Source organism: Eutrigla gurnardus, assembly GCF_963514095.1.
Source record: "Eutrigla gurnardus genome assembly, chromosome: 18".
Taxonomy (NCBI): domain Eukaryota; kingdom Metazoa; phylum Chordata; class Actinopteri; order Perciformes; family Triglidae; genus Eutrigla; species Eutrigla gurnardus.
In genome coordinates, this window is record NC_139929.1 from 22,014,686 (window position 1) to 22,033,282 (window position 18,597).

Genomic DNA, 18,597 nt, shown 5'->3' on the forward strand with positions numbered 1-18,597 from the left:
TTTTATTACTTTTACTCATGTTTTATGTCTTTTAATTTATTTTTTTGTATTTTTATGTAATTTTGGGCTTTTCTTCTGTACAGCACTTTGGTCAACTTTTGTTGTGTAAAAGTGCTTAACAAATAAAGTTGAATTGGATTGGATTGGATTTGAAGGGAACAGTGAAAGAGTGAAGGAGATCCGTCACCAGTAGGTACAGGTAAAACATGTCTATACTCTAATGTTCAGCACTGTAAACTGTTTTACTTTGTGTAGTATCATGCAGTAGCAATTCTGTACATGTATTCACAGAACATACTGTACAATATGTTTTCCAAAATGCATTATGTCTCTCTCTCGCTCTCTCTCTCTCTCTCTCTCTCTCTCTCTCTCTCTCCACTGATGTCCCAGGCCAACGCGGAGGGAATGTTACAATGTGTGTAGCCATCTCACCCAATGGCATCCTCACCCATATCCCCCTTCTTGGTCCATATAATACATATAACATCTTATTACGTCCCAGTGAGGTCTAGAGGCAAAGGGAAGGAACAAAAGCCGTTGTTGGAGGCGTAAAGTTATCGTTTATTTAAAAGGATGAATCAATTTGGCAAGCAAAACAAAAGCACAATGGCCGTAACAAACAAAGGGCTGGGCTACGGGTGGCGCCAAAATCAACAAAGGAATAATACAGAAAGGCTGCACAAGTAACTCAAAATCACAGCTGACTAGCTGGCATAAACAAGTACGATCCATTCATCCATCCATTTTCTACCGCTTATCCTGTATTCAGGGTCGCGTTGGGGGGCTGGAGACGATCCCAGCTGTCATTGGGCGAAGGCAGGGTACATGTACGATATTTAAACAAAAGATACTTACTACACTGACGCTATAACCGAAAATACAACAAAGACCAACCACCCCTCCACCCAATCGCACTAACAAAGGAAACTCAGTGTGGCAGTAGAACGTTGTGTGTTGAATAAATCAAAATAAGCTAAGTTCACCTGCCCAAAACCCAATCAAACAATTCAGTTACAAAACTGACACGATACCAACAACACGAAGCACGTAGCTATCAGACAATCACAGCACGATGGTGGTTGGTGCCAATGAACACAACCACCACACGGCGCAGCTCCAGGCCTCTTTTATGAGGGTCTCCTCCCGTGGCCAGCTGCCACGGGACGCGTCAGGACGCGATGACGGAACAGGGGGGGATTCCCCCTCCCAAAGAAAAAATCTAGGAGAGGAAAAACTACACAGAAAAGGAGACACAACACATGCATAGCACACAAAACAACAAGGGCCGTAACACATCTGCTGACTTTTTTTGACACCCTTTACAGGGACACAGTCCCTGAGAATGAGAGGGGTGGAGGCCAACTCAACAAGTATGTTATTGTGTGGGATAATGTCCGTTTTCACCACTCACATCTGGTCAGACAGAGGTTTGCAGCACATGACAGGATGCATGTCGAATATCTCCCTCCCTACTGCCCATTCCTTAATCCGATAGTTTTTCTCTGCCTGGAGCTGGAAGGTTTATGACCGGCGTCCACATGTGCAAATGGCCCTGCTAGCAGCCATGGATGCAGCATGTGACGACATCACAGCAGAGTCATGCAGAGGGTGGATTCGCCACTCCAGGAGACACTTTCCTCGCTGCATTGCAAGGGATGATATCCGTTGTGTTGTAGATATGTGGCCAGACAGACAGGAACGTCTGGATGTGCCAGCATGATTTACCTATGTTCAGTTACAATATATCGTATTATATTGTTCACATTTGGGGCTGCACGGTGGTGTAGTGGGTAGCACTGTCGCCTCACAGCGAGAGGGTTGCAGGTTCGATCCCCGGGTCGGGCCCGGGTTCCTTCTGTGTGGAGTTTGCATGTTCTCCCCGTGTGAGCCTGGGTTCTCTCCGGGTTCTCCGGCTTCCTCCCACACTCCAAAGACATGCAGGAAGGGGATAGGTTAATTGGTGACTCTAAATTGCCCGTAGGTGTGAATGTGAGCGTGAATGGTTGTTTGTCTCTACATGTCAGCCCTGTGATAGACTGGCGACCTGTCCAGGCTTCGCCCAATGACAGCTGGGATCGGCTCCAGCCCCCCCCCCCCCAGGATAAGCAGTAGAAAATGGATGGATGGATGTTCACATTTGTGCATAGCTCTACCAAAAGGGTGTTTGTTATGTTTGTTCTAAATTAGTGACTGTAGTGTATTTTTCTTTTGCACAATGCTGTAGAATTGCAAAGAGCATATACAGTAAAAATGTGAAACGACGTATTCAGTGTCTTATACTCCCTTACTCCGCTAACTACAGCAACGTGTAACTTTACTGTAGTTTTCAAATGGCTGTACCAGTAGTGTATAGTGCTGTCTTGAGCCTTTTCAGGTCGTGTTACCGAGTTCTGAACTTTTTTTTGCATTGGAAAACACTGAGAGAATAAACTGTCATAATGAAAACATGACAAATCCATTTGACTATCTTGTCCATAAACGATTCAAGACTTCTCATTTGATGACACTGGCAGTTTCATTGACATGAATACTTTTGAGGAATGGACTATCCATTTTGAGCAAGTGACGTGCTTTTGCAGGTTATCCACTAGGTTTTGCAGTTTGCACTAATTGTGTTGAGAAATGCACTAACTGCTGTGCAAATGTTAATAGTGATGTGAGAAAAGCACCAAAGCGACTGAGAAAAACTGTAAGCAGTGGCCCGAACCAGCAGCTGCTTTGGTGGAAAAGGGTGATGAGAAGCTTCAGGTGTGTGGCAGCGGGACACACACACAGGGTCAACCCAGACACAACATTTCTATTCAATCTACTGAATGATTTGTTTGATTTACTTATTTATTTGATACAAACTTATTTTCTGTCGTCATGGAGCTCATGGAGCATGCTCCTTGGTCCATCTGGCCACATTCACATGTCCATGCAAAAGCAAAAAAATGGAATAAATACCTCAACATTGTACATAAACACAGTACTTGTAGTTTATATACTTAGTAGTAAGTAGTATTAACAGAGTTTTTGATGGTTTCACAGTTCAGAAAAGTGTCAAAATATTTGTACATTTTATTATTCTATCCGGGCCCTGCGATAGACTGGCGTCCTGTCCAGGGTGTACCCTGCCTTCGCCCAATGACAGCTGGGATCAGCTCCAGCCCCCCCGCGACCCTGAATACAGGATAAGCGGTAGAAAATGGATGGATGGATTATTCTATCCAGAGAAAGTGGACGGCCCCTGTCAGTGTGCACATAAAACTTCTGTTAAATGAATATCTGTGGATGTTATTAAACCAGTGAGTTCAGTGGAGACTGTAGTCAGAGTACATTCTCCAATAAACTACATTTCCCCGTCGTGAATTATTGCATATTCTATTAATTGCCATTGTTAATAACTAGTCCTAACAACGAGTGGAGGTTCGATTTAGAGCTCAACATCATGACTACCTGTGGAGGAGGATGTGTCCAGAAGGTGAAGCCCGTTACAGGCCTCAGCTGTTACCGGAATGAACGGATTGACTGTGAGGTCCCGGGCGCGCGCGCGTGTGCGCGCGCGTGTGTGTGTGTGAGGGGCGCGGCCTTCTCTCTGGCTCCCTGCCGCCGCTGCCGCCGCCGCCGCTTAGTTGCCCCGCTGTCGTTTCTGGGACGGAGCGCTCCATCCACCCACGGGAGCGGAGATGGCGGACCCCGCAGCGGATCACACCACCATCAAGGTGGTGTGCCGGTTCAGGCCGCTGAACAGGTCGGAGCTGGCCCGGGGAGACAAGTACATCCCCAAGTTCCAGGGCGAGGACTGCGTTGCGATGGGGGTGAGTGTTCCCACAGATCACAGGATACACTTCTGCTACTACATTTAAGGCACGACATGATCAATACAATATAACATCACTGGCTGATTTGTTCATAATGAAAGATAGACAGACAGACAGACAGACAGACAGACAGACAGACAGACAGACAGACAGACAGACAGACAGATAGACAGACAGACAGATAGATAGATAGATAGATAGATAGATAGATAGATAGATAGATAGATAGATAGATAGATAGATAGATAGATTCATAACTTTTAGCTGCAAAGAGAGAACACATGATTCTTCTCTTCCTTCTCTTGTTCCATGAAGTTGTTTATTTTGGAAACATCAGCTCATGTTTCTTTCTTTCTCCAGCGGGTTGAAGCTGTATGTTCTCAGTTTGTTGACACCAGTTTTATGTTGTCAGTTATTCACTAATTGAACCCACCTTGACTTTAGTAATGCTGCCTTCATGTTCCAGTCAGAAGGTCGTACTTCCCACTGAAGTCAGAATTACAAGAATGACGTGTTCAAGTGAAAAGATGGCATCAGCTCATAATAACTTTGCATCGTGTTAGCAGACTATAGTCCATTTCTTATGGAAAGAACAATAAAGAGCATTGACCTATGTCAAATTAAGATTATAGTTAAAATAGCATGCTAACATGTTAGCTAACATGTTGACTGGCCAATGGAGCTGCACGGAGGTGTAGCGGGTCGTCCTGGGTTCAATTCCCAGTTTGGGTTCGGGTTCCGTTCTCTCCAGGTTCTCCGGCTTCCTCCCACAGTCTACGGACATACAGGATGGACCTGTCTGTCTCTACATGTCAGCCCTGTGATAGACTGGTTACCTGTCTGTCTCTACATGTCAGCCCTGTGATAGACTGGTTACCTGTCTGTCTCTACATGTCAGCCCTGTGATAGACTGGTTACCTGTCTGTCTCTAGCCCTGTGATAGACTGGTTACCTGTCTGTCTCTACATGTCAGCCCTGTGATAGACTGGTTACCTGTCTGTCTCTACATGTCAGCCCTGTGATAGACTGGTTACCTGTCTGTCTCTACATGTCAGCCCTGTGATAGACTGGTTACCTGTCTGTCTCTACATGTCAGCCCTGTGATAGACTGGTTACCTGTCTGTCTCTACATGTCAGCCCTGTAATAGACTGGTTACCTGTCTGTCTCTACATGTCAGCCCTGTGGTAGACTGGTTACCTGTCTGTCTCTACATGTCTCCCTGTGATAGACTGGTTACCTGTCTGTCTCTACATGTCTCCCTGTGATAGACTGGTTACCTGTCTGTCTCTACATGTCTCCCTGTGATAGACTGGTTACCTGTCTGTCTCTACATGTCAGCCCTGTGATAGACTGGTTACCTGTCTGTCTCTACATTTCAGCCCTGTGATAGACTGGTTACCTGTCTGTCTCTACATGTCAGCCCTGTGATAGACTGGTTACCTGTCTGTCTCTACATGTCTCCCTGTGATAGACTGGTTACCTGTCTGTCTCTACATGTCAGCCCTGTGGTAGACTGGTTACCTGTCTGTCTCTACATGTCAGCCCTGTGATAGACTTGTTACCTGTCTGACTCTAGATGTCTCCCCCCAGCATCTAGGAGGATAATTGGTTGATAATGGATGGATGCTCCTCCTCCACACGCCTGCACATTCTGGAGGCTTGTGATAAGGCAACGCCTTAGTAACATACTTTATGTGAAGTTTAATCTCTGTATGAGCTTATTGCTGTTCTGATAGGACACGTGATAGGTGCTGCATCAGCATTTATCTAGTGATCATTATGGTTGTATACATATTAATAGGTAGAAAATGTCCTTGGCAAACTATAACCCCTGATGTTTCTAACCACTGAACATGAAGAAAATTAATGAGTGCTTTGTTCAGAGGTATTGACTAAGAGACACTGCCAACTGATAACCAGTAATGTCAGGTGGAAGTGGAAGTAAGTTCAAGTAACACCATGAACATCTGTGCCAAACGATTCAGAATATCGTCCAATGATTTTAACGGTTTCGCATTTCTGCCAATGGGAAATCTGCATGTTTGGTGCCGATAAGCAAGTAATGCTTTATTTTTTGACAAAGAACTTAAGGTCCACTTACTTGTTTTTTCCAGAGCTCAGAAAGATTTTGCACAGTTGTCATGAAGATAGCTCAGAGTTCTTCACCGCACTTGTTTCTGAGGTCAAAAAAGAAACGTTGAAAAGAGGCAGGAAGTCTAAAATACGATGGAGTAGTGGCTCCTTGTTAATGTGCCATGATCATGGGCCCGTTTCACAAAGCAGGTTTAGTAAAAACCTTGTGTTAGTTAACCCTGAGTTGAGGGAAACTCTGGTTTTTCGGTTTCACAAAGCCAGTTCAGCATAAATCTGAGTCAGTTACCCAGGCAACATACTCCGTGAACCTAACCTGCTCGCTAGCAGGTTTTCTTCAACAAACCCCCTACATGTCTCCGAACCAACTCTGATAAAATGTGCCGTCCTTTCCCCGTCAACCTAATCAATATGGAAATAAAAGTGATTCTAGCAGCTCTTTAGCTTTTTTGCGAACGGGAGATTTATGAAATGTTTAAGGACATTTCTGTGTTGAAATAGACACTTATTATTATTGTTTAATATGTGAAATATGATTTAAATCATATGCCTTAGTCTACGTATTTGCGCAATATTCTCATGCTCAATTTTCAACTGAAGCCACTTTCTTTTTGTGCCTGGAGGGATTAAACCTATATGAAAATGATTATTTGTTCATTGCACTACTTCGTAAACCACGGGAGTCAAACCCCTGTCGCCTGCACTCGCGTTGCTAACCACTACACCAGTGTCACTCTACATGGCGGAAAATAAAGACTTATCACCTTCAGATCAATTGATCGTTTCATTCAGTTATACACATGAAGTTGGGCAGTAATTGTCTGCCACGCCAAATATCTCTACTTTGATGCAGTTTCTTGATGCTCCGCTTTCTCAGGATGAGCTTGTTTTCTCCTAATAACTATAACTCTAATAACGCTCTCCCCGTTGCCATGGTGAATCGTAGTATCGGAGCTCCATTGATGATGGCTTTATAGAGTCGGCAGGCACGCACGTAGAGAGTTTACATACTCAGAGTTGACTGAACTAATTCAACCGCTGTTCTGAAACCGAAAACTCAGTTGGTCAACTCAGAGTTCAGGGTTAGGTTCAGAGTTTGTTGAACCTGCTTTGTGAAACGGACCCCAGAAGCCCATACACATGGCGATTAGTCAGAGTTACTGCGTGACCCTGATGGACAGCTTGTAGTAGTCCTGTATAATGACATGCTGTAAAACATTCCTGCTGTTTCAACTCAGTGCCAAAGTAGCTTCATGATGCAACAATACAACATTGTTATTATTATTATCATCATCATCATCATCATCAAGGACATGAATGTAAATCAGATTGGTTTACGTTAGTTTAATATCCAGATTGGATCTGATTTTCCCGTGTTTGTTGGTGTCATGTGTGGAATGGAAGCACACTGATTGGTGTGAGCTGTGTGTCTTTTATAGCTGACAGGGATCAATATTGGCTCTAAACTGTAGTTTGAAGCATTTTCAATTGGTTGATTAACTCTGCATTGTCTGCATTTTACATTTTAAAGGAAGACTGAGGAAATCATGATTCTGTTCAAATCAAATATTAAATATCCTGTGCATAGTTTGCCTGGAAGCTAACTTTGAGCTGAACAGAAGCCTCTGTGTTGTTTATGGAATCATTAGAAACACTAAAATGTTGAGATAGAAGTCAATGAAGTGACAGGGTTATGGCAGTCACACAGCCGTATCAGGCCGGTGATGGAAGTAGCTGAGGAGTGAGCCATCTCGTTTCCCTTTCTGTTGAAAGTTGCGCTCGACCACGCACTTGTTGGTGGGGAAAGACAATATGAGCATTTCAACAATCCTGGAAACAGCAGTTTAGTTGCATGGCGTTAGAGGATGTAGGAGAAATGCCACATTCATTTAAATAAACATTCAAAATGACAGTCATCATTGGTATTTGTTGTTAGAGTAATAAACCCCATTAATGTTGAAGGCTGAGTGCCTAAACAAATAGCTAATAATGATGCAGCTAAACCAGACCGAGTAATGCTGCTGGAGCAACAACTCCTTGTTTGATGTGTGTATCACATCAAACAAGGCTGTTCTTTGTTGCTCAGGAATTCAAGTGTCCTTCTAGAGAAAAAGAATGTGTCATCTCTTCTCTCAAAGGTGTCAAACAAGGGAATCACTGAATGTCAGCCACGTTACACAGCGTTCGCCTCACGTCTCGCAGTGATGAAGCACATGCTGTAGCTCAAAGTACATCCCTGGCAATCACATAGGATGTAGTGTACACATATAGAGTAGTACACAATGTGCTGTCCTTGTAGTATCACCATTCTTCTGACACATAACCTCCTCTCCACAGGGGAAACCGTACTACTTTGACCGCGTGTTCCAGTCCGACACAACTCAGGTTCAGTTCTACAACGCTGTGGCTCAGAAGATCGTCAGAGGTAAGATGTGCAGGAGCTGCAGGTGTCGTCTCACACTAGAAGCATGGAAACACAACCCTAAACCTCAATGTGTTTCTCTGTCTCAATGCGTACAGATGTTCTGGAGGGCTACAACGGGACCATATTTGCCTACGGGCAGACATCCTCTGGTAAAACACACACAATGGAGGTAATATTTAGCAGCCGCTACAGCAACACTGGTATAGTTTCCACCTTGTGTGTGTGCGTGTCATTGTGGTGACACTCAGACTGATAATAATGAATGTTTGGAGCGGAATGATATCGGATTGTATCGTGGATCACCATAGTAAACGCTCACAATTAGTTGATGGTATCGTGAATATTGTCACCACTATCGTGGTGAAGTAAAAAAGATAGAGCCTGAATTACTTTGCTTTCTGATATAACGATCTGTGATGTAGTCTACATTGAAAAACGTAATTCAAAGTCTGTTGCCCCTCCTTCTACTGGTCTCCAAGTACGGGTCCCATGTATGGGTTCTTGAACATTTGTATTCTCACTCATGAAGGGCGTGGCCTGAGCAAGGAGGGCGAAGGGGCCGCAAAAACGTTACATGTGTGTAGTTGAGCTCAACATGAAGGCAGAGTGGAAGATGGGTGTGGGTGTCTGAGCAAGGGCATCACAAGTAGAGGGAAGTGTGGAAGCCCCTACTTTACACCCCTGACATGACGTTGTAGCCCAGCTGGTGTGATGCTTCTGTTGCTTTTAGCACTGAAAAAAAAGCCTAACACAGCGTGCTGTTCTTTTTTCTATATAATTGTCTCCTAAAGGGGAAACTCCATGACACAGAAATGATGGGAATCATTCCCAGAATTGTTCAGGACATCTTCAACTATATTTATTCCATGGATGAGAACCTGGAGTTTCACATCAAAGTACGTAAACCTCCCAGCCAGCTGCTCCGAGTGTGTTGTGACATCGTCGTGGTGGTGGTTAAGTCTCATTGGAAGCTTTTGCTTTGCAGGTTTCATATTTCGAAATCTATCTGGACAAAATCAAGGACTTGTTGGATGGTATGTTATAAGTCTCTTCTTAAGCAGAATCAATCAGATTCTGATAGATTCAGACCTGATCTGCACTCTCCTTCTCCTCCACAGAAACCAAAACCAACCTCTCCGTACACGAAGATAAAAACAGGGTGCCCTATGTCAAGGTGAGAGACCTGGGGATTTGTTTTGGGGTTGAGAACTGGTATTTTAAGGTGCAACCTTAATCGATTGATTAACACACACAGCCATTTGCCGTGCACTACGGATGACGCCAACAACGCCATCGAAGCACCACTGTGGTCTGTCGGATGAGATGAGTTTACATGACATGACCTGCACAATACAGACTTCTACATTCACTGTTTAGTTTGATTGAATTCAATGGAGGGATGAAGAGAGAATATGAAACTTATTAAGAAAGCAAGGCAATAAGATCACTCTTCATGACTCTCCCTCTGAAAACCTCAGCCTGATACAGTACGTCTCGGCCTCCCCAGCTAATAATCGTCCCTCTGTGTTGAACACAGCGTTTCTCTTGTGATTGCATGTGTCTCCAGGGGTGTACCGAGCGCTTCGTGAGCTGCCCTCAGGAGGTCATGGACGCCATAGACGAAGGCAAAAACAGCAGACATGTGGCTGTCACAAGTGAGTTCATGCACTGAGCACCTTCAGGGCTGCTGCTCTCATGGGTTCAACCTCACTGAGTCTCCTGACTGCAGCAGACTCCTCTCATTCACGACCTTGTCTGTGCTGCACACATAATAAGAGAAGAGGGAAGATCATGATTCATTAAGCAAACAGCAGGGATTTCTATTCCTGGATACTTGGCCAAACTGTAAACTGAGCTGACTTCTTGTCTTTGGTGCATCTTCTCATATTCTTCACATGACTTTTATTCATCCATATTTCCTAAAACAAAATGTTGATTATCCAATCACGAAGCAGGAGACAACAGTACAATAATAAACCATAAAAATGTAAACGCGTTTCGGTCCTTTGGCCAAGAAAATAAGTGACTTGATTTTGTGTTGTTGCTTGAATCAGGAGGAGGAGGTGGAGGAGTCATGATGTCATCCGAGCCTCAGTTTTCAGATTGTGTACTTCATGTCTTTCAAGATGCAGTTTGAACACCCCATATACTGTAAATGACACTTCATAATGTTTGCCTTATAGGCTTAACATTATTCCAAATGTATTCACATAGCCTAACGATATCCCCGTTAATTTAAAGCTATGGTCTACAATTTCAAAGGTTTGAAAAAAGCATCCCCCCCCCCACACACACACACCCCACCCCTCTGTGCTCCTTAATCCCCCCCCCTCCGAGCTCGTATCGTTCTCCCCTTGCAGCCTCCCACCTCCCTCTTATTTTACGAAAACAGTTCTCCAAAATGTGTTTCTGAAAACATTTTATGCGATAAATAAGCTATGCAGTTGCTGAATCTGTCTTTATTTTAGATCGACAACGGTCAGTTTAAAAGATTTTAGAGAGCTTGCGGGAGGCGGTGCCGTCTCTCAAAACTCGGCATTGCGCGGCTTCTTACATAGACAATGAATGGGAACATTCCCTCCGCTATGAACGGCAGGACGCCATTTAGTTTCCCGGTCCCCCCCCCCCCCCCCTCCACGCTGATGCCGCAGCCTCAGCCAAAATCTCACTCTGAACTCAGTTAAACACTTGAGAGCCCTGCTCCATACCTGAACTGAACGGGTCGGAGATTGATGTTGTGGACAACTACAAATACCTCGGTATTTGGCTTGACAGTAAACTCGCTTTTTAAACACACATAAATGCACTGCTCACCAAGGTCAAAACTCGCATTGGTTTTCTTTACCACAACCTTCCTTCACACATTCAGCAAAGCATCGTATAGTTGACAGTTCTCCCGATTTTTGATTATGGCGATATAGTCTATAGGTCCGCTTCAAACACACTACTCCATAAACTCGATGTTATTTATCATGGCGCAATCCGCTTTATTACTGGAGCTCCATTTAACACCCATCACTGCATCTTGTATTCCGCCCTGAACTGGCCGTCACTCCATTCTCGCAGACAATCTCACTGGTTTTTGTTCATTTACAAAACTCTGTTATATCTACCATAATTACTCAATATGAACACCACACACCGTAGTCTCCGTCCCAGCAGCTTCATCAATCTCCTAATACCCAAAGCCCGTACTTCCGTCGGTCGCTCTTCCTTTAAGTTTTCTGCTGCAGACGACTGGGATCTTCTGCAACAGACCTTAAAGCTCAGTTCATTCATCCCACTTTCCGCTTTTAAAAACTCATATTATAACATCGTTGCACCTGCTTCTAGCTCTTGTCCTTCATCTTACATATCACTTCCTCATGCCGGTCATGCCTATTCGCCGTTATTGTCATTATCTTTTAATACTGTTGTGTAACCTGTCTCTATGTCTGTTCATGTTTTTGTACTCTGCCTTGCTGCTGCTTCTTGGCCAGGTCGTCATTGCAAATGAGAATTGGTTCTCAATTGACCCACCTGGTTAAATGGTAAATGGCCTCATTTATATAGCGCTTTTCTCCAAAGCGCTTTACAGTAATGACTGACATTCACCCATTCACTCACACATTCACACACCGATGGCGGAGTCAACCACGCAGGGCGACAGCCAGCTCGTCAGGAGCAATTAGGGTGAGGTGTCTTGCTCAGGGACACCAGGCACTCAGCAAGGAGGAGCCGGGGATCGAACCGGCAATCTTGCGGTTGCCAGCCAACCCGCTCTACCTCCTGAGCTAAATCTCCCACTAAATAAAGGTTAAATAAAAAATAAAAACTGCTCAGGGCAACAAGCGTCTTGTGCGCTCGTAGTTTCAAACGCGGAAGTAAGTCGGGACGAGACGTGAGCAGGAGCAGGAGAGTGAGTGAGGATTGGATCGGTAGACCAGGCCTTTAAACTATGATGTAATTGATACTATTGCATAACACTACAATATCAATATGGACATCTTTGTCAGGCTTGGACAGAAGAGAGGACTCAGATGCATATTGGGAACGGGTTAAACAGGCTTTTATTCTGAATTTAAAAAAAAAGTACAAACAAAAGATCACTCCACAGGAAGGAAAAACAACAAGGGCTATGAACTCGATGGAAGCTAAACCTGACTATGACCAAAAAAACACAAGTTGAAAACTACAAACTCAAAATCGCTCATAAGCAGGATCAAGGCGAAAGGCTACAAACTTAAACTACACTATTCTGACTTAAAAAGGGTACAAACAAAAGATCGCTCCACAAGGAGGAAAAACAACAAGGCTATGAAACTAAACTGCACTCAACCAAAAACACGCTGACCAAGAAAATTAGATCAAAATTAGTAGGGATGTTACCGGTGACACCTCTGCTTCGGAGCTTGTATTGAAAAAATTAACCAGTCTCAAGCAAAGCTTGTATTGGAGCTTCATTAGTTCTGTGAAAATCACGTGATCAGTGACATCTGAGGCTTCATTTCACGCTGGTTTCACGCACACCCATGTGACTGCTTCGAAAATTGGTTCAAAGCTGCTTCGGTGCACGGACTTGTTTGTTGTCAAGTAGGAGTCGAGACAAGTTGAGAGAGAAAGTTCAGTTCAGTGAGAGTTAAAGCTAGTACATTTTTATTGTTACAATGCAGCCTGTTGCTAAGAGAGGGCGGTCCGAGATGTAGGAACACGTCAATCTAATTACTCCCCACAAGGTTATATTATTTCAGGATAATAATTTGCTATAATGATAATAATATTTGATCTGATTTTCCACTTTTCTTTCGGTATGATTCTGAATCAAGACCTACATAAGATGAGGATTTTGATTTCATTAATCATCCTTATGTTGTTTTGTTGTCAACACATTGAACTTTGTAATGAATAAAGATTTCCAACTGGAATATGTTATTCATTGAGAACTAGCATGCGGTGTTTAAGTATTCTCTTTATTTTTTTGAGCAGTGTACACTTCCCACATTCAAGATTCAAGAAACAGTTCACATAAGTCACTAGACTGCCATAATCCGCACAGGCTTTAGGAAGGAAGGTATTTCAAATTAGATTGGTTATATATCTCTCCCTATCGCTGATATTTATTCTTCTGCTAGTATTATCACAATTTGTTTTTTCACACAACTTGGAGTTACTTTTTCAAAATAAAACAGGAAATTTCACAAGACACAAACCGAGACAAGACAAACCTCACCGCAGCGTGACAATCTTAAGGTATGCAGACATCGATGGCCTTGCTGTGGCGACGCGTCTTTCATATGGAACCATGTCTTCTTTATTTCAGGTTATTTTTCCTTAACTCTGCTACTGACGCTGTTCAAAATGCTAGACTTTATTTCATGGATCTCCCAAAGCAGGACTTCAGTATAGGGCATATGGATCGGTAACATAACCTTATATGGTAGAATTGGAGCTTAATAATGCTAATTTACAGTTCTCATGAACGCCACTCATTTACACACAGGTGTCATTCCTGATGTCTTCACTAGTCATTTTCAGTTATCTGAAGTTAGAGTGTTTTATTATTACCTTCAATATCATGAGCAATAAAGCCTTTTATTACTTTTTTAATATCATTGCCAATATTATTTTTCAATTTTAGTTGACTTATTTGACTAATGAGATCTTAATGCTGTTCTATGTTGCACTACTTCTTATGCACTTGATATGACTAACTCTGTTTATGCAGGTTTTTATTATACATACGTGGTTAGCTGTGGCCTCCCAGTGGCTGTACCATCGGCGTTTGAATGTGCAGGACTGTGCTAGTTAGATCCTGATGGGCAGACGGCACTTCAGTGTATCAATGTGTGTGTGTGTGTGTGTGTTGACATGTAAAGTAAAGTGCTGGAAGACCAGAAAGGCAATATATAATCGCTGGTCCATTTACCATGAATTTGCTTCAGGACGAATAAAGTTCTGTCTGAACTGAATCTGACGTGGCACAAAGCTAAGATCAGAATAGGAAGACTACATCACCCATTTGTATGAAGCTTTGTGCGATAGAAACCCGGTAGTATGTTTGAACAGGAGTTCCTTATGTCTTCAACCCGCCTATAGAGGGCAGAACCCACTGAGACCACAGACCTATTGCAGACCAGTGATGGGACCCACTGAGACTACAGCCCTATTACAGAACAGTGGTGGGACCCACTGAGACTACAGACCTGAATAGACCAGTGGTGGGACCCACTGAGACTACAGACCTATTACAGACCAGTGGTGGGACCCACTAAGACTACAGACCTGATATAGACTAGTGGTGGGACCCACTGAGACTACATCCCTATTACAGACCAGTGGTGGGACCCACTGAGACTACAGACCTGATATAGACCAGTGGTGGGACCCAACAAAATCCGCTGGCCACCAGTCCGCTCGCCGCCGCCGGTCGGTCTGTGCTCGCTTCTGGTTGGTCCACATCAGCGGGAGTGGCCTGCAAAGCTGTGCATTGTGGGAGTTGTTGTTTTTCATTAACATGTGCCAAAAAGTCACTGTCTGCCTTTTCTCGGTCAAGAAGGTACCAAATTCTTATTGTATTTTACAGTTCGACTACATATATGACCCACTTTCGATACAGATTCATGTTTCCACTGGTAAAGTAGTCTTTAAGTCTAGATCTTGAGTATTATTTATCCTTTGTCATCATAAATGTACAACTACATTTTGTCTTAAGAAAGGAAGGAAGCTGCTTTGTATCTTGTTGGTAAGTCAGAAACTTATTGTAGATTTGGGTTTAGGCATTCTGTGAGTAGAGCTAGTTGTAACATTTGTGACCAGCCAGGGCGAAACCAGGAACAAGTCAGCCTTGGGACATTTTGAGTTATTAACAGATTCTGAAAGTGTAGTTTCTAAGCTTTCCAATGATGTCTAACACATGGAAATCTGATAATATTTGACTTTTGAATGTATGCTTCTCTGAAAACCGTTCACTGAGAAAACTGGCCTGAAAGATTTGCAAATCTCACCTCCCCTCACCTGGTGAGCAAGGAAACACAATGGTGCTCATTTGCATCTCATTCAGATAAGCCCTCCCCCCTACGGATGTCAGTGATATCTGGTATCTGTTAGCCTGCTAATGATTTAGCAACTAGTCTATTGTCCTCAGGTAGGCTAGTTGCTAAACTATTAGCATCACACTCAATTCAAGCAATGCCAACCGGCCCCTTTGCACCTTACTGTTAAATCAGATGCCCACATTACGAGCCAAAAAACCTCCCATTACAGTTTAGTTTCGATGTGTATATAATTTTAGTTTAGCTAGCCAAGCAAAGTAGTTAACGAAATGTTCACGGAAACTCACCCCATAATATAAGAAACTGAAAAGTATTCCTGCAGACTTCGTTGGCTCCGATGAAATAAGAGGTCCGGGCGTATTTCTTTTCGTTTGCGGCTTTTTGGTGGATGCAGTCATCTCCGACGTAACTACTGTACATCCGTTTGCTCTCGGCAGCTAAAGAATCAATCCGTATGCTGTACGTAAGCTCTTGAGAAAGTTTGTCACTACATGAATGTCTTCCAAGGAGAGAGTTCTCCTTTCTTCTTCTGTAGCATTTGCAGTCAAAGTTACATATTTCCTCCATTTCGCTGTCTTTATCCCGTTGAAATGTAACCGTAGATATAGCGTCTGATATCTTCCACTCCAGCTCCTCCGCTGCTAGGGACACAGGCGATGAATAAGTAGCCATGTGTTTCGCTTCTAACGTGCAGCTGATTGGTGAATGGCCAACAGTGATCAGTATGGAAATGAACTGCATCGCCGTACACACCCCAGCAAAGACAGAGACAACTGCAGATTTTACAAAAAAAATACAAAATCTATACTTTTAAGGCAACCAATACTGTTATCATGATCTCCATCCATCCATCCATTTTCTACCGCTTACCACTGTCTTTGGACTGTGGGAGGAAGCCGGAGAACCCAGAGAGAACCCACGCTTACACGGGGAGAACATGCAAACTCCACACAGAAGGACCCCGGGCCGACCCGGGAATCGAACCCAGGACCCTCTTGCTGTGAGGCAAGAGTGCTACCCACTACACCACCGTGCAGCTCTTCATGATCTCAACTTGCATATTCTGCAAAAAAACAAAAATCACTAATTTTGAAGAAAAAAGCTTATTTCGTTGTTTACGCAAATTCTTCCCACCTGACTTGTTGCAGGTTTTGCCGTGGCGGGTCACATTTAGTCTTGTCTAGATAGCTTGTTGTTTAAATTCTTGTGAAGCTGATCTTACTGAGTGGGCAATTATCTAGTTTCAGCCAGCTCAGCTGTAGTCAATAGACTTGATTGGAGGGAGGGGCTAAACCTGCATGAGGTAAACCAAGCACTTAAGAGAGAGGTAGGCAAAACATCTCAACCACCACCCATCGCAGCCATGTGTCCTATCCCAGTCATGACATCAAACCAGAGAAGATTTTGCCAGAGACCCATTGGTCGAAGCTGTAACCCATCCAATCTCTGCTACCCACCATTCTCCACCGGTACGGAACTTGAAGTACTAGGGGGACTATGGAACTGCCAGTCTGCAGTCAAGAAGGCGGACACCATTACAGCGTATGCCTCCCTGCAGACTCTCCACTTCCTGGCCCTTACGGAGACCTGGATCACCATAGAAAACGCTGCCACTCCAGCCGCCCTCTCAACTCCCTCCCTGGCTGTCCGAATCTCTGCGAACCAATAGATCGGTGTTGCGAGCGGCAAAGAGAAAATGGAAGAAATCAGGCCAGGATGAGGACCTTACTCTTGGTCCAAGCACTGGTCATCTCCCACCTTGACTACTGCAACTCTCTCCTGGCTGGACTCCCGGCCTCGGCGACTAAACCATTGCAGCGTACCCAGAACGCTGCAGCACGCCTTATCTTCAATCTACCCAAATTCTACCATGTGACCCCCCTCCTCCGTGACCTCCACTGGCTCCCTTTTGCAGCATGCATCCAATTCAAGACGATGGCACTGGCCTTCAAGGCCATCAATGGAACAGCACCCACCTTCAAACACTGGTCAAACCACACGGCCCGACGCGAGCACTTCGCTCCTCTACTTCAGCTGGCTGGCTCGTACCACCATCGCTGAACTCAAACATGTCACTCAGCAAAGTCCAGACTCTTCTCTGTTCTGGCGCCTCAGTGGTGGAACGAACGCCCGACCAATGTCAGGACAGCAGAGTCACTTGCCATCTTCCGAAAAAAGCTCAAGACTCACCTGTTCAGACTTCACCTCGACTCTGCATAGCATGACCCACTAACAACACCCCCCCCCCCCCCCCCCCCAAAAAAAAAAAGACTTCTATGTTCTTACCTATAGCACTTTGATCATAGCACTGTTGTTCTTAAGGTATGTTTGCTGAACAGCTACTACTTTACTCAGACGAGGACCTAACACTTGTTTCTATTTTTTCGCTCTTACTTTATCGGCAATGATATGTTGTGGTTTCTTTCTTTTGACAAATTTACTTATTGTAAGTCGCTTTGGACAAAAGTGTCTGCTAAATGCCCTAAATGTAAATAAATGTCATGTCAACAGGAAACAACACTTGTCTACAGTGAGATATCCTATATTGGACATGAAGCCTATGGGGCCCAGATATCCTTATTTTTAGTCTCTAGTATCGGTCAAGCTCTAAAAAGACTAAATCCTACATTTCCCATCATGCTTTTGGTTTAGCGTTATTAGGATTAGATCATCCCTGCCTGTTACACTCCCATGTCTTTCAAAGTTCGCACCTGTAGTTTGTAATGCAGACTTGATAACATCACAATGGTAATCAATAGATCTCCCTTTTCACACTGTAATCATCATTGTCGTCGTTGTCGTTGTCATCATCATCACAGGATTTTTGGTGGAGGAGGAGTATGCAAAAACAAGACAAGTTTGTGAGGCAGATTATAGCGTTAACAGAGTTTATGGAGCAGACAGAGCTGCATATGATTATATGATGATGATCATGTCGATTGGAGTGAGGGTGTGAGGGGTGTGGCCTAGGGATACATTTGGTCATGTCCGAATAGGAAATACAATTAAAAAAAAATAAAAATTATTACTAATAACATGATTGATACAATGGTAATTGTGTTTGTGTGTGTGTGTGTGTGTGTGTGTGTGTATCTCAGACATGAACGAGCACAGTTCCAGGAGTCACAGCATCTTCCTCATCAACATCAAGCAGGAGAACTCTCAGACTGGACAGAAACTCACCGGCAAGCTCTACCTGGTGGACCTGGCCGGGAGTGAGAAAGTAGGCTTCCATGTGGCACTCCT

The 18,597-nt window shown here is 43.9% G+C and overlaps 1 protein-coding gene across 2 annotated transcripts in view; it reads left to right on the plus strand.

Moving 5' to 3' along the window:
- The first annotated feature begins 3,643 nt into the window (after nt 1-3,643).
- LOC311028966 (kinesin-1 heavy chain-like) overlaps nt 3,644-18,597 on the plus strand; it is a 32,842-nt gene continuing 17,888 nt past the window's right edge. For both annotated transcript variants that reach the window (XM_084033798.1, XM_084033799.1), the window contains exons 1-8: nt 3,644-3,800; nt 8,233-8,320; nt 8,416-8,489; nt 9,112-9,216; nt 9,306-9,354; nt 9,439-9,494; nt 9,888-9,975; nt 18,450-18,574. In XM_084033798.1, coding sequence (XP_083889924.1) covers nt 3,669-3,800; nt 8,233-8,320; nt 8,416-8,489; nt 9,112-9,216; nt 9,306-9,354; nt 9,439-9,494; nt 9,888-9,975; nt 18,450-18,574 — 717 coding nt within the window. In that variant the 5' untranslated portion in view covers nt 3,644-3,668. The remainder of the gene's footprint in view (nt 3,801-8,232; nt 8,321-8,415; nt 8,490-9,111; nt 9,217-9,305; nt 9,355-9,438; nt 9,495-9,887; nt 9,976-18,449; nt 18,575-18,597) is intronic.